Source organism: Suncus etruscus, chromosome 9 (genome assembly GCF_024139225.1).
Source record: "Suncus etruscus isolate mSunEtr1 chromosome 9, mSunEtr1.pri.cur, whole genome shotgun sequence".
NCBI lineage: Eukaryota > Metazoa > Chordata > Mammalia > Eulipotyphla > Soricidae > Suncus > Suncus etruscus.
Genome location: NC_064856.1, coordinates 105,000,201 through 105,021,773, shown reverse-complemented (window position 1 = coordinate 105,021,773; position 21,573 = coordinate 105,000,201). Strand labels below are relative to the sequence as shown.

General features: G+C 52.4%; 2 protein-coding genes across 2 annotated transcripts in view; one reads left to right on the top strand and one right to left on the bottom strand.

The window, feature by feature from the left end:
- Positions 1–247: 247 nt before the first annotated feature.
- Positions 248–13,903, bottom strand: TKFC (triokinase and FMN cyclase). The gene is made up of 17 exons (XM_049779985.1): positions 13,596–13,903; positions 9,305–9,494; positions 7,027–7,137; positions 6,754–6,935; positions 4,963–5,041; positions 4,730–4,819; positions 4,185–4,219; positions 4,022–4,106; positions 3,855–3,944; positions 2,938–3,054; positions 2,651–2,770; positions 2,351–2,488; positions 1,376–1,482; positions 1,185–1,291; positions 1,042–1,075; positions 854–943; positions 248–662 (listed from the first exon to the last, which is right to left on the bottom strand). The coding sequence occupies exons 1-17, from the start codon at positions 13,596–13,598 to the stop codon at positions 504–506; spliced, it is 1,737 nt and encodes a 578-aa protein (XP_049635942.1). The 5' UTR covers positions 13,599–13,903; the 3' UTR covers positions 248–503.
- Positions 13,904–15,141: 1,238 nt separating this feature from the next.
- DDB1 (damage specific DNA binding protein 1) overlaps positions 15,142–21,573 on the top strand; it is a 44,165-nt gene continuing 37,733 nt past the window's right edge. Inside the window, exons 1-3 of the mRNA XM_049779975.1 lie at positions 15,142–15,322; positions 17,397–17,545; positions 20,443–20,559. Coding sequence (XP_049635932.1) covers positions 15,262–15,322; positions 17,397–17,545; positions 20,443–20,559 — 327 coding nt within the window. The 5' untranslated portion in view covers positions 15,142–15,261. The remainder of the gene's footprint in view (positions 15,323–17,396; positions 17,546–20,442; positions 20,560–21,573) is intronic.

Below are 21,573 nucleotides of genomic sequence, written 5' to 3'. Positions count from 1 at the left end.
GGTTTCTTTCAGGGGTCTCATTAGTTCCCTTGCTGCATGAGGAATCCCTTAACTGTTCGTTAGTCATGATGAGAAAAGCACATCATGTGTGTCTTAGGAGAGCAAGAATGGCATGGGGTCCCCAGTGGAGCTTACTTGGGGTCATGGTGGCCAGGGAAGCATCAGGCCACCAGGGGCTGAGGGCTCAGCTTCTATGGCATCTACAGCCACTTTCGCACGCTTGGAAACAGGCACCAGGAAGAATATCTCTGGCTCCGAAGTGGTTTATTAGGTTGCTTCCTGTTGGCAGGCAAAGGCCCTTCATGGGGTGTCTTAAAAGCCAAACAAAAGGCCTGCAAGGCTGGTTTGCTACCCTGGGAAAACATCATTGAATGATCCTGGAACCCCACCCTCCTACGGGTAACAAGGCAGTGGATCCACCCAGGAGTGGGTTCTGGGCCCGCAGAGGGGTTCCTGCTAGGCCCCTGCCCAAGAGCCTGGGCTGAGGGAGCGGGGAATGAGGTTCACTTGTTGCTTCTCAGGCCCTCCAGGATGGCCCTGAGAATCGCAGCTGCTGCCACAGCTCCAGGATCTGGCCGGTCCAGCTTCCCCGAGGCGATGTAACTGGCTCTCCCAGCCCCGGCTTCCATGTTCTTGGTGGCCTCAGCGGCCTCCTCAGCACTCTGATGGGTGGCAGTGGGACAGGCTCAAGGTGAGCCAACATTACTTCCTGCCACGGGGTCTGGGTGCTAACTTAGCTTTGCCAACTCCCTTCAGGGTCACCAGGCTGAAGAGGCACCCTCATCTTAGGGCCTGTGATCCCAGCTCCAGGGCCAGAGGTGACAGGGCAGGCAGTTGGCCCAGTCTCACTCACCTTGACAGCTCTGGTCAGAACTTGGAGTAGGTCAGCGCCTGGCTTCTTCCAGGCCTGGAGCTCCTGTCCTGCCGCCCACAGAGAATCCAGCTACACGGGGTGGGAGGGGAGGACTAAGAGCAAGTCCTAGTAGGGGGCTGCCTTCAGGGCTTGGGGCCTCCAAAAGGAAGGGCTAGCCAAATACACACCATTGTCCTGTCCCCCGGGGATGCGTTTCCGTACCTGGCAGAGAAGGCCTAAGTGAGCATGGAGGGGATGGCGCTAGGGAGGAGACTGGGAGCAGATGGGGTGCTCACCTCCCCTGGCCTCCTGATCCCAGGCCCCCACTTACTTCTGCAGGGTCTCCAGGCCAGCGTCCATGGCACGAGACCAGCTGGGGAGGTCAGTATTATTGGCCCTCAGCGCCTGGGCAGCAGCCATCAGGAACAGGCCATAGAGCTGGGGGCAGGCAAAGCATGTAAACCTGGAGCCATCTCAGAACTCCCCTCCAACCCTCTGCCTGGAAAGGCTGCTGGTACTCACAGCTCCCGAGGAGCCCCCCATTTTTTCCAGCAGCAGGAGGGACAATTTGGAGAGGAGCTGGGCAGGACTGGCAGGAAGTGGTCCCTCCTTCAGCCAGGCCTGGATGGCTGCAGGCAGAAAGGTAGGATTCTGAGACACTCCCTCCCCATGTCTGGCTTCACTGCCAGAGCAGAACCAGAGCAACAAAGGCTCCTTTCCCAGCATGTGGGCCCGTTCACCCTCCCCTGTACTTCCTGTCCTGCTAGGCCTCTGCCCCTTCATGGCTCTCAGCACTGCCCCCTCTGCACTACTGAGAGCCCTGGTGGAGTACTCTAGTCTTGCAGAATTTTCCCTCCAGCAGATAAATGCCAAAGGCAGGGGTGTGAGCCGCATTGCTCCTTAGGTTAGCCAGATTCAGAAAGTAGTGCCTGGCCCATGGTGGTGGGTGGAAGGTGGCATGCTCTAGACCTAATGGTGGTAGACAATGAAAGAAATGCTTTTCCAGGGCCAGCGAGGTGGCGCTAGAGGTAAGGTGTCTGCCTTGCAAGCGCTAGCCAAGGAAGGACCACGGTTCGATCCCCCAGCATCCCATATGGTCCCCCCAAGCCAGGGACAATTTCTGAGCGCTTAGCCAGGAGTAAGCCCTGAGCATCAAATGGGTGTGGCTCGAAAAACCAAAAAAAAAAAAAAAAATGATGCTTTTCCTGGGTGTGGGGAAGTGGAGGGGAAGTGGGAGGCTAAGGAGTGTCACTGGTGTTGTGACCAGGGGCACTGCAGGATCACAGCGCTGTCCAGCATTGGCCTTCCTTGGAAGCTGCAGACAAGCCTCAGGCATTGGCCTCAAAGCCCTTGCTTGCTCAGGAGGATCCAATGGGTAATCCAACCCACATTGGTACCTGTCCTGTCCTCACACTTGTTCCAGCTGGTAAAATGCCTCAACTCAAGCCTCCATGTGGCCCCCCGCCCTCTGCTGGGTGTACAGGGCCCGGACCTCACCTCTGGCTGCGCGGCTGTGCGTGGTGCCACAGTCGCCATCGCCTGAGGCCCGATCCAGCTCATTGAGCTGCTCCTCTAGGTCCAGGAGGGTGTTGCACACCTGCTCCAGCACACACACCAGGCCCCTGGGGGCTAAACCTGCAGGGGTGAGGGGGACAACATGGCAGCGAGTGGCATGCTGGGCCCTTCTCAACCCAACTAGACCTGCATGGACAGCAGGTGCTGGGGGCCCTTGGTCCCTTTTCCCACAGCACCCCACTTCGGGCTCAGGCCAGCCTCTCATGTCACAGGGCTTGGTACCTCCTGTGTCGACAGAATCGGAGGCCTCCGGGGGCTCAGCAGGGGCTGGCCGGCTCTGCTTCCTCTCCGTCACTGAGACCTTGGGCAAGTTAGGCCAGGCCGGGGCGGTGGTTTCAGCATCTGGGGACAGCAGCCAGGAGACAGGTGGGGCCTAAATTGTCCATTGGTCAGCCCAGCTCCCTCCACTGAGTACTTACTGCCCCCCAGGAGGCCCCAAACACCAGTAGTGCCCAGTTAAGTGAGGCATGTGGGAGGCTACAGAGGAGAGAGGGTCCATCAGGCCTCACCTATCAGTCTCAGGAGGGGCTCGTCCACCAGCAGGAGGGTGAGAGACACGCCGGGCATCTCCAGGGCGGACATGAAAGTGCCCACCAGGGCTCGGGCAATCTTCACCCCACGGCCCTCTGCAATATCCAGGAAGAGAAGAGGGGAGGGTGGCGCTCCCACCCACCCCCACAGAGTTCAAGAAACATGAAATAAGAGCAAGTGGGGCTGGAACAATAGCACAGCAGGTAGGGCATTTGCCTTATACATGGCTGACCCAGGTTTGATCTCTGTATCTCATATAAATCCTCTGAGCCTGCCAGCAGTGATTTCTGAATGCAGAGCCAAGGAATAATCCCCGAGCTCGGCCAGGTTTGGCCCCAGAACAGAACAAAACAAAACAAAACAAAACAAGACAAGAGCAAAAGAACTTGGGAAGAGAACAGAGAAATCGCAGACACCCCACAGTGGTCACCTTCTGGAAAGGGCTCTGCTCTCTCAGTTCACAGATGGGGTGCCAGCTGCTGCTTGGCATGAGCTAATGTGCCCTTCTACCCTCTCCATAACCCTGGTGGTAGGACTCCTCTGCACAGAGAAGGAAGCAGGCTCCGGGCTCACCACTTGGGCCCCTTAGGAAACCCTCTGCTACCTTTCTTAGGATTCTGGGCTTTGTTTCCATTCACACTTGTGGTGTTTGGAACCACATAGTAATGGGGACAGCACCCAGGCATCCTGAAGGCCAGGCCTGGGCTCCACCCTTGAGCCCACTCATCGGCCCTCAGTTGATTTTCTCTTGAATACAGGAGTCACAAGTGCAGTGGTGGGGGACCAGGGTACCACCCTAGAATCAGGGGACAGGTCTCAGCTGCTGCTCAGCTCCATGGGGCCAAGGGTGGAGTGAAGCCTCTGGGGTTGGGAGGGTCCCCCCTGGGGGGCTTACCCAGAGCACGGACTGCGGCGCCTGCTACGATGCCCAGCTCCAGGAAGGACAGGCCACCCAGGTTGTTGACCACGAGCACCACCGTGGAGCCTGTTAGCAGATGTGAGTCCAAGTGAGACCCTGTGAATGTGTGGGCTGGGATGGGGGTATGTGTGGTTGCTCCTTACCAGACTGCACGGACACATGGGAGATGTTGGAGGGGTTCAGCATGTGGTCCAGCATGATGGTCACGATCTCCTCGGCAGTTGCCATCTGTCAGGGGGAGCCAGAGGTGAGCTGTGTGCAGGGCCACAGTGCCTGAGCAGCCAGCACCAGGGAGCACCCCCCTACCTTGATCCGGCGCACACCAGCTTCCCCGTGGATCCCTGTGGAAAGATGCACTCAGTCCCTGGACTTATATCAAAGTCTCTATGGCACAAAGGCAGTAATCGGGCAGCTCCAGTCTCCAGTCAGTGAGAGTCACCCTCAAGTACTAAGCATTACTGGGTATGACGCAAAATTAAAAAATAGACAACTGGGTCTGGTGAGGTGGCACTAGAAGTAAGGTGTCTGCCTTGCAAGCACTAACCAAGGAAGGACTGCGGTTCGATCCCCCCGAGTCCCATATGGTTCCCCCAAGCCAGGGGCAATTTTTGAGCACTTAGCCAGGAGTAACCCCTGAGCATCAAATGGTGTGGCCCAAAAAACAAAAAAACAAAAACAATAAAAATAAAAAATAGACAACTAAGACCACTTAGGCAGCACTTCCACAGGACCAGACAGGACCAGGCAGTGGGCCAAACACCAGGAGCAGGCACGACAGACTGGGGTCCTCCTCTAAAGATACCCATGACATTCTTCAAAGAAGTGGTCAGAATAGGGGTCCCCAAGCTTACCCAGGCCCAGCTCGATCTCATTGGCTGAGAGCTCAAAGGTGGCTTTGGAGCCGGGGACGCAGCAGGAGGACAGGCTCACTCCCAGGGTGCCTGAGGGGCAAGCAAGTGAGGGCATGTGTTTCAACAGGCTTCAGTGGAGAAGGGCTGCCAGAGCCCCTCTGCCCTGGGGGTAATGGGGGGGCCCTCCTAGGAGGTACCAGAAACTCACCTCTGCCTCCCACAGCCCCACTCACCCAGGCCCTGGACAACTGCGTTCACCCGCTCTGTGATTTCCTGTAGTCCCACACCTTCTTCGGCCAGGGCGCCTGCCACCTGGACCCACAGACACGAGTCCCCAAAGGGCAGAAGACAAGCGGGGGCAGGGGCTAGTTCTCTAGTTGGGCAGGAGAGCTCAGAACTGCCCACCAGCTTGGTCCTTCTGAGAGCAGCTGCATGTCCCCCCCCCCCCTTGTGCCCAATCACCATAAGGCCCCTCTCCACAGCCGAGGGTCTTTATAAACATCAGGCCCTGAAAGGGGGCTTATCTAATGTCACACAGTCATGTGGCAGCCTCTGCCCACTATCTGTTGTGATGTCTGGCAGATGGGCAAAGGTGCGCCCCAAGCTTGTGGGTCTGAGAGCTAGCAGGGAGTGGGAGCAGAGGCCTACACCCTGTTTGAAAAGGGGACAGAGGTCCCACAGGGCCTGCCACTAGCCTGCTCGTGGTCTTCGGAGGATCACTGACTCCCCAGAGCTGGACCTCTCAGAAAGAGCCAGGACTAGACATAAAGTACAGAGGTGGGCTTTAGTCACGGAGAGCAGGGACAGTAGGGAGGAAGGGAAGGAAGGCAGGAGTGGCACCCATGTCCACTCTAGGAACCTCAGTTGACACAAGTGCTCAGACACCAACACACATTTTGTTTGTTTGTTTGTTTTTGGGCCATACCTGTGGTGCTTGGAGCTATCTCCTAGCTCTTATTCAGCAATCACTCCTGCGGACTAGGGGGACCATATGGGATGCTGGGGATTGAACCTAGGCCAGCTACATAAAAGGCAAATGCACTGCTATACTATCACTCCAGACTTACTATTTTTGTTGCTGTTACACCCGGTGATGCTCAGGACCTACTACTGACTCTGTGCTCAGGGATCACTCCTGGTGGGGTTCAGAAGACTATATGGGGTGCTGGTTGGCCAAGTGCATGGTAAATGTTTACCTGCCCCCAGAAAAACATGTTTATTTTTTGTTTTATTTTGGGTAACACCAATCATGCTCAGAGATTAGTCCTGGCTCTGCACTCAGGAATCACTCCCACTGGTGCTTGGAGGACCATAAGGGATGCCATGGATTGAACCTGCGTTGGCTGAGAGCAAGGCAAATGCCCTACCCCCTGTGCTATAGCTCTGGCCCACATATTATGTTTTTTCGGGGGGTGGGTAACTTGGGAAGCTGGTTTCTGGCCCTGTGGCTCTATTCCTGATAGTGCCCCGGATCACATGTGGTATTGAAGATTGAACCACTGCAAGGCAGGTACCTTACCCTCAGTACCAGCTCTCATTTTAGAAGACCCCTGGGGCTGGGAGGGAGATGAGCATTGGAGCACCAGGCTGATCTCTATGTGCACATGGGGCCCTGAGTCCTGTCCCCACAGTGCAGGAGACCCACAGACGTGGTCCAGGACACACACTTAGCAGCTGAGTGTAGCTGCAGCATGTGATACTGTCAGGCGTGCCCAAATGAAGGCAGGTCAGGAGCCCTGTGGGAAGCAGAGAAGGAAACAGGCAAGCCAGGCCACCCAGTGGAAACTCAGCAGAGAGCTGGAGCTCGGCTGAACCCAGCAGCGGAGCTCCTGTAGGGTGGCACTTAGAGCTGGGCCTAGCCTGCAGCACAGGGCAGCTGCTAGACATGGGATGGGCAGGAGGACTGGGCAATGCCCTGGCACTGGGCTGTCAGGGAGAGTGGCACAGGGAAGGGTAGGTGGTGAAGGTCTACATCTGGACAAGGAGGGGCTACTGGTGTCCCTGAGAGTGTTGGGGGAACTCACCTTGTGGACGAGCAGAGTGCCACAGAGCCCCCGCCGGCCTGTCTTCTTCAGGACGCTGAAGGCGCAGTCCTCACCCACGATCACCACCTCCACCGAGATGCCCTCAGCCCGGGCGTGCTCCCGTGCCAGGCCAAAGTTCAGCCGATCCCCCGTGTAGTTCTTCACAATGAGGAGAACCCCCGCTGCAAGGGCCCAGAGTGAGGGACATCAGCATCATCGGCCTTCCCCACCTCCCCATGCACCACTGCAGCCCTCCTCCTCCATTGCACTCACCTGTGCCCACCTGTGCCACCGCCCTGATGGCTGCCAGGATGCTACCCACGGCCGGGGAGGCAAACACAGCTCCCGCGATGACTCCCGTCAGCATCCCCTTCCCTATGAACCCTGGAACGAACGGGGGAAGGCAAGTGGTGGCAGGGATCCCCCTCTTCTGGGCTTCTTGGTGGTGTGATGTTTCTACTTCACTCAGGCGCCCCCTTCTGGAGAGGTGATGCCTGCTGCTCCCTTTTTCCTTACTTCCCCACAGAGGGTAGAAGCTTCCTTCCTCTAATTCGCTGTGGCATCCCCAGGGCCCAGAACAAAGTCAGGCACACAGAGGGTGCTTGTTAATGTCTGCCCAACAGAAGGGCAGGAAAGCCTGACCCCTACCCCTCCGGACAGCTGCCAGGTAAATATTGACAGGAAATGGTTCAGGACCGTCCCTGCAGGGTGTGAAAATGCAGGGTGGGCTAGACAGATAGGACAGCAGGTATGGTCAACCCAGGTTCGATCCTTGGCATCACATATGGTTCCCCAGGCCCCGCCAGATGTCATTCCTGAGCACCCTGGGGTGTGGTCCAAAACACTTCTCAAAAAAAGAAATGAATGCACCTTCCTTGCATGCAGCTGACCTAGTTCAATTTCCAGTATCCCATATGATCCCCTGAGCACTGCCAAGGCAGTTCCTGAGCAGAGGCAGAAATACGTTCTAAGCACTGCTGGGTGTGGCCCCAAACAGGCAAAAATAAAAAAGGAACAGGAAAATGCAAGTGCCCGAGCAATAGTACAATGGATAGGATACTTGCCTTGCATTTGGCTGACCCCTGACCCAGGTTCAACCTCCAGCATCCCAGATGGTCTCAGCCTGCCAGGAATATGCCTGGAGCACGGCTGGAGGTGACCTTAATTCCTCTTCCCCCCATAAAACAAAATATAATGTTGGACCACCATGATAACACAGATGTAGGGTGTTTGCCTTGCATGTGGCCAACCTGGGTTTAATCTCTGGCATCCCATATGGTCTCCTGAGCCTGCCAGAAGTGATTTCTGAGCACAGAGCCAGGAGTAACTCCTGATCACCAGTGTGTGTGGCCCAAAAACAAAGGAAAGAAGGAAGAAAGGGAGGAAGGAAGGGGGGAGGAGGGAAGGAGGGGAGGAAGGTGAGAAAGAGAGAAAGAGAGAAAAAGAAAAAAGAAAATGTAGGGCTGGAGAGAGAGTACCAGTACACACAGCAGCCCAGTCCAATCCCTGGCACCACATCAAATTCCCCAAGCTCTACCAGGGAGTGCTCTCTGAGCAGAGTCAAAAGTTAGCTCTGGGGCCAGAGCGATGGCACAGCGGTAAGCATTTGCCTTGCACATTGCCAACACAGGACAGACCTCGGTTCAAATCCCGGCATCCCATATGGTCCCCGAGCCTGCCAGGAGGCAACTTCTGAGCGCAGGGCCAGGAGTGACTCCTGAGCGCCGCCACTGGGTGTGACCAAAAAAAAAAAACAAAAAACGAACAAAACAAAACAAAAAGTCAGCTCTGAGCTCTGAGAGGACTGATAGATGTGGCCCAAAAACACCACCCAAAAGAGAAGAATGCAGAATGCAGAGTGGGGTTTCAGAAGGTAAGTGCTGCATTAGACTTGAAAGTCAGGAATGTGGGCCCGGAGAGATAGACAGCGGCGTTTGCCTTGCAAGCAGGACCAAAGGTGGTTGTTTTGAATCCCGGTGTCCCATATTGGGCAGATAGCCAGGAGTAACCCCTGAGCACCGCCGGGTGTGGCCCAAAAACCAAAAAAAAAAAAAAAAAAAAAAGAAAGTTAGGAATGTGGGGGCCAGAGATATAGCATGGAGGTAAGGTGTTTGCCTAGCATGCAGAATGTCGGTGGTTCAAATCCTGGTATCCCATGTGGTCCCCTGAGCCTGCCAGGAGCGATTTCTGAGCATAGAGCCAGGAGTAACCCCTGAGCGCTGCCGGGTGTGGCCCAAAAACCAAAAAAAAAAAAAAAAAAAAAGTCAGGAATGCTTCCTGGAGGAAGGGATGGTCAACTAGGGCCTGAAAGCCAACAGATCTCACAGAATCACAACTCTCTGTGCTTGAGAGGGTGCAAAAGACCATGGGGGCCCACTTTGCGCTTCCACAGGACAAAGAGACTGTGGCCCAAAGAGAGAACAGGAATGGTCCAGGTCACAGTGAGGGACTCAGAGACTGGAAACACGGTTTCTGAATCTTGGATGAGTTCTCATCCCAGCACCCAGGAGCCCCCATCCAACGGCTCGGCATCCCCACCCAGAGCACTCACCGATGTGGGCGGGCTCATGGCCAGAGCCCCCACCCGTCAGCACTGCCACCCGACCCTTGAGGCTGTCCAGGTCAGTGCGCAGGGCGACTCGGTGGCCTTGCAGAAGCTGCAGGCCCGGGTTGCAGGCCACCATGCCGGCAAAGGCGTCATCGGCACAGCCTGCAACCGAGTTCACCAGTTTCTTGGAGGACTGTGGGAAGAGAGTGAAAAGGTTCTGGGTGAGGTCAGCAGGGGTACCTCCATTCTCTTGGACACACTGATCTAGTTAAGATTCCCGGGCCCGGAGAGATAGCACAGCGGCGTTTGCCTTGCAAGCAGCCGATCCAGGACCAAAGGTGGTTGGTTCGAGTCCCGGTGTCCCATATGGTCCCCCATGCCTGCCAGGAGCTATTTCTGAGCAGACAGCCAGGAGTAACCCCTGAGCACCGCTGGGTGTGACCCAAAAACTAAAAAAAAAAAGATTCCTCTCCTGGGCCAGATTACATCCTTTGCAGGCAGAGGCCCCAAGTTTGATCGCTGGCACCAAGAAGCTCCCTGTCCCCAACCCACATAACACCAGTAGGTGTGGTCAAAAAAAACCTCAACAAAACGTGGGGGCCGGAGAGATAGCATGGAGTTAGGGTGTTTGCCTTGCATGCAGAAGAACGATGGTGGTTCAAATTCCGACATACCATATGGGCCCCTGAACCTGCCAGGAGCGATTTCTGAGCGTAGAGCCAGGAGTAACCCCTGAGCACTGCCGGGTGTGACCCAAAAATCAAAACCAAACAAAAAAAAATCCCCAAAACATTAGGAGTTTCTGCCTTTTTTCATAAAACTTTGGGACACAAATTACTTTATTTTACCTCATATTTTTGTATTTTTCTATAATATTAAGAAGGGGATAAAAGATAAAAAGAAAAGATAGGAACCAAGGTCCAAGTGGTCATAAGTGCATTGGTGGAGATAAAAAAAAAAAAAGGACAGAACTAAATATGCAAGCCAAAGTCAACAACAGATTCAAGAGACCCAAACTCTAACCATCTAAACTTTAAATGGGCCTGTTATAGTGGTTAGAATACATTCTGGGAACATGGTAGAGGAAGTCGACACTGGTGCTGGGATTGACCCTGATTCATTGTATGTCTAAAATCCAACTATGAAGGACTTTGTAAATCACAATGGTTTCAATAAAATAAAATAAATTTAAAAGGTACAATCCAGGGGCCAGATTGATAGCACAGTGAGATGGCGTTTGCCTTGCATGCAACTGATGCAGCTGACCCAGGTTCCATCCCCTAGCATCCAAGCCTGCCAGGAGTAATTTCTGAGCACAGAGTCAGGACTAACCCGAGTGCTGCTGGGTGTGGCCCAAAAACCAAAAAATAAAAACTGGGACCAAGAGTCTTTTCCGTCAGAGGAGAAGCACTGAGGCAGCTTTCCAAGGTCCTGAGACTAGGGGAGGTTTGGACAAACACACACACACACACACACACACACACACACGCACGCACGCACGCACGCACGCACGCACAAGCATACACTCATGCTCCTGCCTTAGAGGAGCCCCTGAGGCAAAGGAAGCAACAGCTTGTCCTCTGCAGGTGCCGGTGAGCTTAAGGAAGGGTGCAGGGTCCCGAGGAGTTGTGGGGGGGGGCAGTGGGCGGAGATGGGATGAAGGGGGAAACCCACTGCACCAGGCAACCCACCTGCTGGGATGTCTTATGAGCCAATCAACAAGACCAGTGAGGCCAACCCTGATCTGCAGGGAAGCAATATAGGTGCCTCCCGAGAAACTTCATCCCAGGACTATTGGGACCCTGTTGGAGAGGGTTATGGGCAGGCCGGCTGGGAGCACAGCAGGGGAGAAGGTAGCAGCGTTGGGGGTCTGCAGTCATGGATGTTTGGACTCCAAACCCCTTTCTGCCTTTCCTCAGAGATGAGACTCAGAGCAGATGCCTCAAGTGTTTCTCTGCTAGATGCACCCGGGTGCACACCTGTCCTTATTTACAAAAGCATGAAAAGGTGCTTCCAGCAGGTTCTAGAAAATTGCAAGAGGTCCAAGGGGTCTGCAGAGCAGAGGCAGTGCAGGCTATGTTCCCATTCTGGACCCAAAGGTACCCAGTGCCACCTGGTGGCCTCAGAGAAACCAGCCCTGGCTTCTTCTGCTACTTACTACCACCTCATTCCTTTGTGCAAAACTTAGAATTTCTGCTCCTAGCAAGGGCCAAAGCCTAGCCCCAAGCTTTAGAGAGATCCAGACCAGTGGGGAGAAGCAGGGTACAATTCCCTTTACCCAGCAATGATTAAAACAGAGGCTTCCGAGGCCAGAGAGATAGCACGGAGGTAAGGCATTTGCCTTTGCAAGCAGAAGGTTGGTGGTTTGAATCCCGACATCCCATATGGTCCAGGCGCAATTTCTGAGCATAGTGCCAGGAATAACCCCTGAGCACTGTCAGGTGTGATCCAAAAACCAAAAACCAAAAAAAAAAAAAAAAAAAAAAAAGGACAGAGGCTTTTGAGTATATTTCATTTAACTAGCCCTTGGGATTAAGAACCATTACTCAGGCCTGGAGAGATAGCACAGCGGCATTTGCCTTGCAAGCAGCCGATCCAGGACCAAAAGGTGGTTGGTTCGAATCCTGGTGTGCCATATGGTCCCCCATGCCTGCCAGGAGCTATTTCTGAGCAGACAGCCAGGAGTAACCCCTGAGCACCGCTGGGTGTGGCCCAAAAACAAAAAATAAATAAATAAATAAATAAAAAAAAGATCCATTACTCATTGTGTGTATGTGTGAGTGTATGTGGTGAGAGATAGAGATATTGGGCCGGAGAGATAGCATGGAGGTAAGGCAAAGCCTTGCATGCTGGGCAGTGGTTCGAATCCCAGCATCCCATATGGTCCCGAGTCTGCCAGGAATTATTTCTGAATGTAGAGCCAGTAGTAACCCCTGAGTGCTGCCGGGTGTGACCCAAAAAACAAACAAACAAAATAAAGTGTTTTAAAAAAAAAAGAAGAGGAGCCGGAAAGATAGCATGAAGGTAAGAAATTTGCCTTGCTTGCAGATGGTTGGTGGTTCGAATCCTGGCATCCCATATGGTCCCCTGAGCCTTCAGGAGCAATTTCTGAGTGCAGAGCCAGGAGTAACCCCTGAACGTTGCTGGGTGTGACCCAAATACCAAAAAAAAAAAAAAAGAGAGAGAGAGAGAGAGAGAGAGAGAGAGAGATATCGGTATGTGTGTGTGAGAGAGGGAGACACGTGTGTGTGCTTATGCACGCATGCACGCCAGAGACTGAACCCAGATCCTCACACATGCAAGCCATGTGTTCTACTGAGTCATCCCAAGCCTTTAGCTTTGGAAAGGTCAGAAAATTAGGGCCAGAGTACAGCTGGGACAGTGTTTGCCTTGCATGTAGATGACCTAGGTTCATCTAGTCTCTCGAGCACTGCCAGGAGTGATTCCAGAATATAGAGCTAGGAGGAGTAAGCCCTGAACACCACCAGATGTAATTAAAAAAAAAAAAGAAAAGAAAGAAAGAAGAAAATTTACCCCCTCCCCATCACTGTTTTTCCTGCTAGCAGTATGTGATTTTCCCCCAAATCAGAGCTAGAGGAAGGCTTGCACTCTAATGGGCATGAAGAAAAAAAAAAAAAAAAAAAGGTCAGGAAGTCCAATGGGCACTGTGAGGAGTCCCTGCGATTCTAGCCTGATCAATATCTCTAGTCACTTGGAGGCAGACCTTTGTACACCTGGTACAGCAGGAGAGAAAGAGGGGGCTCAGAGAGATGAAGCTGTCCATGGAAAAGTCAAGAGCTGGTCAGGGGCAGGATGAAACATATTATCCCCCAAGCCAAGAGCGATTTCTGAGCACATAGCCAGGAGTAACCCCTGAGCGTCACCGGTGTAGCCCCAAAACTAAAAAACAAAACAAAAAAGAGCCAGGTGTGGCCAAAATCCTGGGTGGAACAAGTACTGACCACACCTCCCAAGTCCAGCCGACAAAAGCCCAGCTCTGGGACCTGCCAACACAGCCCTGAGGCTGGGAACGGTTCACAGTTCTGGAACTGCTCATGAATCATTTAGAATACATAAAGCACCCCCTTTCCTGGGGCAACTCTCTTGCAGGCACTAGCTGGCTAGTGCACAGTGAAACAGGGGTCTAGCCCTCAGAATGACTGACATCCTTCTCACACTCTCTCTCTGCAACAGTCTGTCTTGGAGGAACAGCTCAGCAAGCTCTGGACCAGCAAGCCCTATGACCAGTACCTCGCTTCCTCACTTCCCTCGCTCTGGTTCACGCAGGACTCACCATGGTGCACGCCGAACTCACACCTTGACTCTCAGAGGATGGGCAAGCCTACTTGTGCCACCGGGGGGGTCTGGCCTGCAAGAACACAGGCAGCACTGAGACTGAAGGCACTTGCTTTCACGCTTCCAGGGCCCTAGTGATTAGCGAGCAGCCCGAAACTCTGATCCAAGTCCAAACTCCAGGCTGTGGGCTGCAAATGGACAGGAGCAGGGTGTGAACCACCTTCCCCCGTGCCTTGCACAGTTGCCAGGAGAAGGGTTAGGCAGTGGCTCCCTCCTGTTCTGCCCAGGAGTGGTGCCCTCATTGTCACCCCCCTCTCTCACCCAGGCATAGCATGAAGTCAGATGTTTACAAAGATCACCACACACTGTCTGGTGTGTTGGTTGGTACTGCTGGCTCCTGGTGGGAGGAAGCTGAACTTGTGCTTCCAGTGAATTTCTGGCAAGGTCTAAGGTTAACCTAGGGCAAGAGCTAGAGCTCAAGGCAGGTGGTAGAGTCAACAATGTTTTGGTGGGGTAATAGATAATAATAATTTGGTAGGGTGGCTTGCCTTGCGCATGGCAGGCAGACCCAGGTTCAATTTCCCAGCACCCCATATATTCGCCTGAGTCCACCAGGAATAAATCCTGAATGCAGAGCTTGGAGTAACTCCTGATTACTGCTGGTGTGGCCCCAAACAAACAAACAAAATCAAAACCAGCAATAGTTTGGTGCTCTGTACTGCTTGGTTCTGGGAAGGTGACGTCTTGGGGCCACCCCTAGTCTTGAGGTCCTTGTCTGTGATCCAGAGAGATGCTCCAGCTCTTGGGGTTACTCTCTGTAGCTTCCTATTTGGAAATCTGTCTGTAATGGGGTGCACACTTCTCCCAGGATCCTTAAGATTCTCAGAGGATAGGTTCTGCATTTTTGTTTGAAATCCATCAGTGGATGGGGGTGGATGGGTGATCAGATCCATTGGTGGATCGGGGGGGGGGGGACCTCAAAGGTGGGGATCCCGCCCCCCCAATAAAGTGGGGGAGAAAAATAGATCCTTCTAGAGCCCAGGTGAAGCACTGACGAGAGACTTGGAAGCACTGGATGGATTCAGGAGGGGGCCCCTCACTTCTTTCCTTGCAGACAATCAATCTATAGCCAACTCCCTCCATTTTTTTTTTTTAGGCCTTCCGGTTCCACCAGGAGGAGGACCCCCTCCCACCTTCACCCCAATCCCCCGCCATCATGGCTTCTGGAGCCACCGAAGAAGTAAAGCGCAGCTCGTGGGCGGCAAGGCGAGGGAGAGGAACGGGCCGGGCGCCCCCTTTCTCCCTCCCGCCCTAGCCACCTGCCTAGCGGCCCGTCGCTTTGCCATAGGCCTTTGCACCGCGCGTGTGTGTATATGCCGCCACCATCCGGGTCCTGCGGCTTCTCGGAGCGGAGCGGGGGCGTGGTCTGAGGGGCGGGGCCTCTCCTGATTGGCTGCTTCAGACGCCCAGCAGTCCTCCAAGACGCCCGGGGAGGCTGTCCCGTGATGCCCCGCGCCGCGGCCGCTCTGGCCCTGCGACGTGTCTATTGGGGCGGAGGCAGCTCGGCCTCCGGAGTTGGCTGCGCGCGGGTTCGAGCTCCGGGTCTCGCTCTTCGTCGCCTTCCATCTCTTCCTCGACCCTTGCGCTCGCGTCCCGTCCTCGCCATGTCGTACAACTACGTGGTAACGGCCCAGAAGCCCACCGCCGTGAACGGCTGCGTGACCGGTGGGTGAAAGCTGGAGACCCGGGCCAGGAGGGAAACTGAGGCCTAAGACAAGGTTTTGGGGTGACCCGACCCCCCAGGGAATGGATCTGGAGATCGAGGGGCGAACCACCTCTTAACCCCAGGAGCCTTGGCTTGGAAGAAGCTCTCAGAAGAGGAGGGGAAGCTGCCCTGGCTTTTGTGGGGCTCGGGGGTGAACCCCCCTTTTGCATCTGGGGATGCAAATTTAATTAAGATCGGGGGGTCAAGGGGTGATCGGGGTCCCCGGTGCTATAGGCCGAGGGGGTTAGGAGCCTTTGGAGCCCTGAGTGCATCGTGGGATAGATCCTGGGGTCCCCAACCCGGAGTTGGGGGGACAGGGAGGAATGTCTGCAACCTCAAGGCCAAGCGCCCGGTTGTTGTTGTTTTTTTGCACGGTGGAGCTGCGCGCCCTGCCTTGCTCCTGGACTACATACAGGGCTGGGGGTGCTGCTTCAGGCCGCACTTGACCTTGCTGACCCTCCAGATAATGCCAACATCCAAGCCCCAGACCCCCCAGGAATTATCATCCAAACCCAGTTTTCTCCCCACGAATCATGAAGATCGCCCACCTTACCTCCCTCCCATATCTGGTTTTTATGAACTTCCTAAATTAAATTAAGTGTTGCTTGAGATTAAAACGCATCTGTGGCCTGCAAGGGCCTTGGTATATTGACTACTGGGAGCTGACGAGGTGGAGGGGAGAGGGTGTTTTCCTTGTTTGCGTCTTCTTGCAACTTGTACATTTTTCCTTTCATTGTTTTTCATGACTTGGTGGGTTTGGGGAAGGTGAGGGGCTGATGGTTGAAGGTGGATCCCACAGCATTAAGGTGGAGGGGAAAGGAACACCCCAGGGTCAGGGCCATTGCAGAAATAGTCCTAACCCATGTGGCTTGAAGGTTGAAATCCTGTCCAAATTGTCCATCTGCTTTATGGGAATCCTAGTCTTGGATGAAATAAGTCTCTGAGGTGCTGGATTGGGCCACAAAGTAGTGAAATGGAGGAGCCAAGAAAGTTAACAGGAAGTGTTGGAGAGTCCTGCAGGTATTTAGGTGGAAGTGAGCGGTTTGGTTTCAGAAGTTTGTAGATGGCTCTGAGATAGCTCAGTGGACTGAGTGTGCTGAGGCCCTGTGTTCTTTGTTCTGGGCATTGCTGTGAGCAATCTCAGAGCACAGAGGCATGCAAGTACAGAGGCATGCCCACCTTATCATCAACCTTCACGCCTTTCCTCCCCAACAAAGAAACCGTCCACACACCAAAAAATGAATGGGCTGGAACAATAGTACAGTGAGTACGACATTTCACATTTGCCTTGCACGTGACTGACCCAGGTTTGGTCCCTGGAATCCTATAATATTCACTGAGCCCAAAAGGAGTAATCTCTGAGCGCAGAAACAGCAGTAAGAGGCTGGGGAGATAGCACAGTGGTATGGGGTTTGCCTTGCATGCAGCCGACCCGGGACAGACCTGGGTTCGATTCCCTACATCTCATATGGCCTCCCTTGCCTGCCAGAAGCAATTTCTTTTTGTTTGTTTTTTTTTGGTTTTTGCGTCACGCTCGGCAGCACTCAGGGGTTACTCCTGGCTGCTCTATGCTCAGAAATCGCTCCTGGCAGGCTCAGGGGACCATATGGAATGTCAGGATTTGAACCAGCGTCCTTCTGCATGCAAGGCAAATGCCCTACCTCCATGCTGTCTCTCTGGCCCGTCCAGGAGCAGTTTCTTTTTTTTTTTTTTTTTTTTTTTTTGGTGTTTGGGCCACACCCGTTTGACGCTCAGGGGTTACTCCTGGCTATGTGCTCAGAAATTGCCCCTGGCTTGGGGGGACCATATGGGACGCCGGGGGATCGAACCACGGTCCTTTCCTTGGCTAGCGCTTGCAAGGCAGACACCTTACCTCCAGCGCCACCTACCCGGCCCCTCCAGGAGCAGTTTCTGAGCCCAGAGCCAGGAGTAACCCCTGAGTACCACCAGTGTGACCCAAACACTACAACAAAAAAGAAACAGCAGTAAATCCTGAGTGATAAATCCTCCACTCCAATGCATCTTTTCTTCTAGGACACTTTACTTCAGCTGAAGACTTAAACCTGTTGATTGCCAAAAACACGAGATTAGAGATCTATGTGGTCACCGCTGAAGGGCTTCGGCCTGTCAAAGAAGTGGGCATGTATGGGAAGATTGCTGTCATGGAACTTTTCAGGCCCAAGGTGAGTTTAGGGAGAACTGGGGGTTGAAGATGGTTTTAATTTGCTTTATGCCGTTTTATGTCATCACTTGGATGAAATATGATTTAAGAAAGAATCTCCCTCCCTTATTTTGTTTTGGGACCACATCTGGCAGTGCTGCCTGCATAATGCTCATTAACCTTTCAGTGCTGGGACTCCTACACTCTCAACATATATTCTCATCCTTTGAGCTGTCTCTCTGGCCTAAGTCGGTTTTTTTTTTTTTCTCTCTTTGGATGATCAGACCTGCTGTTAGATGCTTGTGCAAGCTTCTTAGATGTATCGGGAGAGATTCATTAGGAAAAGAATTTCACAAGTTGATTTATTTATGGTTTTGTTCAGTTCTGTTTGGGGGCCACATTTGCAGTGCTCTGGACTTATTTCCTGTGCTTAGGGATCACTTCTGGTGATGGCTTGGATGGTATGTGGTACTGGGGATGGGTTCCGGTTGACTATGTGCAAGGCAAGCGCTGTACTCTCTGTACTAGCGCTCCCGCCCACAAGTTGATTTCTTTGAAGGGGAAAGTGAAATGTGATTCATCTTATTGTGGTCATCTTAGTGAAAGTCAAGGTTCCAAGTTAGATCTGTTGACTTCGTCCTTTTAATTCTAATCTTTGATGGTGCTTAACTAACCTTTCTGAGCTTCATTGTTTGTTGTCTTTCCAGAACCCACGTCTCTCCAAGTTGTTAGCAAGTATCCGAGTTTTGTTGCTGGGTCATTGTGAACAGTATGAGATTTTGTAACTCAGTGTTCTGTACTTAGCAAGTATTCCCTGCTGGAGATAATTATGTTATTGTCATCATTATTTTACAACTGTAGGTTTTTCTGGTTTGTTTTTGTGTTTGGACCTCACTTGGTATTGCTCAAGGCTTACTTCTGGCTCTGTGCTCAGGGATCAATCTTGGCAGTTCTTGCAGGGGATTGTATGGGATGCTGGTCAGCCATATGCAACACAAGTGCCCTATCTATTGTGCTGTTGCTACACTTGACTTGCACTAGGTTGATCCTAATGTGATCTCTGTATGGTCCCTGGAACCCAATAGGAGTGATCCCTGAGGGCAAAGCTAGGAGAAAGCCTTGAGCCCCTCCGGTTGTGACTCGTTCCCCCCAAAGAGGGGGTTTTCATCCAAATGAAACTATAATGCTTCGTTATATTGTTGAGTTTAACAGGAAAGCAATGGGCTTAGGGGGGTTATTTTATTTACTTTATATATATTAGGGTTAGACTTGTTAGACTCTTGGTGGATTTGGGAGACCATCTGCGGTGCAGGTGCTCAAACGTGGGTCTGCTGTATGCAAGACAAACAGCAATCCTCTGTACTGTCGCTCTAGTTCCTTAATTTTAGTCTAGTTTGATGAGCCACATCCGGTGGTCTTGCTCTGTGCTCTGGGGTCATTCTTGAAGTGCTTGGGGGACCATATAGTGCTGGGAGTTTGAATTGGGGCTAGCTGCATGTACTGCAAGTGTACCTCCTATACCAGGGGTGGCGAACAAGTTCGACACAAAGAGCCAAAATTTTAAGCTATGAGAGTCAGAGAGCCACACACCACGCAGTGACCTGCCAAAACAGACAAACACTCACACAAAAGCGTACGATTTTAACAATAATCTATTAAACACATATTGCATTTTGCCATTTTGGGTGAGGGTCAAAATCCTGCAGTGATGGTGAGGGTGTGCTGCGTCCTCCACACTAAGAACTAACGGCAAGATGTGACCCAACATGTGACACACGGGTCCCCCCGCTCGCTGGCCTGTGCACTTATTTCTGAGGGATGGGAGATGGGATGCTGCCGCAGTCTGGGGGTGGGACTCCGCGGAGATCTCTCCTCAGAGGTTCCCTCCCCTCCTCAGAAGCAGCAGAACAAAATCCAAACTTGGCAAAGAGCCACAGGATACAAAATAATGAGAAGAGGCTAAGAGCCGAATTCATTTTGGCTGGGAGCCGCATGAGGCTCGTGTTCGCCACCCCTGTCCTATACTATCTCTCCAGCACCCTCATTTTGGGATGCCTCATTGGCAGTGCTCTGGGGCTAATCTCTGTTTGGTGTTTGGATGGGGTCACTCACTTACAGTGGTGCTCAGGGGACGTTGTGGTATCCTAGATTGGTCTGAGGCTTCCTTCATACAGAACATGTGCATTTAGCTTGTTGAGCTCTCTCCGGCCAGGTTCAGAGTTTTAGTTGTAAACCTTAAGTTTTGTTTTTGTATTTGGATCGACCCTGGCTGTGTTCAGGAGTTACTCCTGACTCTGCTCACAGATTACTCTGATTGGGAGACCTGTTGGGGAGCTGAAAATCGAATCAGGATCAGCCGCAACAAAATTCTTCCTTTGGAGGCAGAGGTGTCTGCATCATGGAAGACGTTGTACCTCACATTTTTGGGTCCTCATTCTCAAAACACTTGAAGAATTTAATTTGGAGGGATGAGTGAAATGAACTTGAAATGGAAACCAGTGAAGACATTGTAGGTAGAACAGAGAGATGGAGAATTGTTGAAAAGACTACATGTTTTCTAGCCTCAGTTCTGGCCTTCGATATTCATCCTTAGAGCAGAGATTTTCAAACTTACTTGACCTGTTGCCCCCTTTTTCCAGGGAGGGGAAGAAAAGTCCTCAGCACCCCTTCCCTCCTACTTATTTAAGTGACCAAATAGAAAGCTCCTAATTCTTACAGAGCCCTGTGCTCCAACCCCATCATTGGGGTGGGGGACTTTATCACCTACTTTGGAAAATACTACCTTAGGTATATACCTATACTGACTTTGACTGTTTTTCTTGGGTGAAAAAATGAAATTTGACATATTCGGCGATGACAAGCAGGTGGGTATTTCTGATATCAGAGAAACCTCTCTGATAATTGAATGTTGGATTCCAGGGGGAGAGCAAGGACCTTCTGTTCATCCTGACAGCCAAGTACAATGCCTGCATCTTGGAGTATAAGCAGAGTGGCGAGAGCATTGACATCATAACACGAGCTCATGGCAACGTCCAGGTACGGCAATTGCTTTGGGTGGCAAGGGTATTCCTGGTAGAGCTATGAGGAAGCAGCAAAAGAAAACTCCCTAGTCGTGGATGCAATATTTTTGTTTTTATTCTTTTTTTTTTTTTTTTTGGTTTTGGGGATGTATCACAATGTTCAGGAGTTACTCCTGGCTCTGTACTAAGGAATTACTCCTTGCTGGCTTGGGGTACTATATGGGGCGCCAGGGATCGAACCTGGGTTCTGGGTTGGCTGCAAGGTAAGTGTCCTACCCACTGTAATTTCTTCAGTCCTAAAGAAACTTTTTGGTCTTGGAGTCGCACCCAGCAGCGCTCAGGTGTGATTCCTGGCTCCACACTCAGGAATCGCACCTGCAAGGCTTGGGGGACCATATGGGACGCTGGGATTCGAACCAGTGACCTTCTGCATGAAAGGCAAACGCCTTATCTCCATGCTAACTCTCTGGCCCCCTAAAGAAACTTTTTGGGTAGGGGGTGGTTTGAGACGTACCTGGAGGTGCTAAGGGGTTAATTCTGGTTCAGCATCCCACTCCTGGAATGCCAGGGGTCAAATCTGGGTCACATGAGTGCAAAACAAGTACCCTACCCACTGAATTATCTCTTTAGTCCCGGAAACTTTTTTCTTTTTTTTTTTTTACAGGCCACACCTGGCCATGTTCCAGGGTTATTCCTGGCTCTGCACTCAGGGATTACTCCTGGCAGATTTTGGGGCCACCTGGGATGCCAGGGATCAAACCCAGGTCAACCCTGTGCAAGGCAAGAGCTTTAACTTACTGTGCTCTCTCTGCTGAGGGTGCAATACTTTGAATGAATGGGAAAAACCCTCTGTCCACAGCAGGGTGGCCAGTGAGGTCAGTGTTTTTTTCTGAAAAGTTTGGCACTGCCTTGCGGACTAAATGCCACAGATTTTCTTTCTTTCTTTTGTTTTTGTTTTTGGGCCACACCCGGCGGTGCTCAGGGGTTACTCCTGGCTGTCTGCTCAGAAATAGCTCCTGGCAGGCACGGG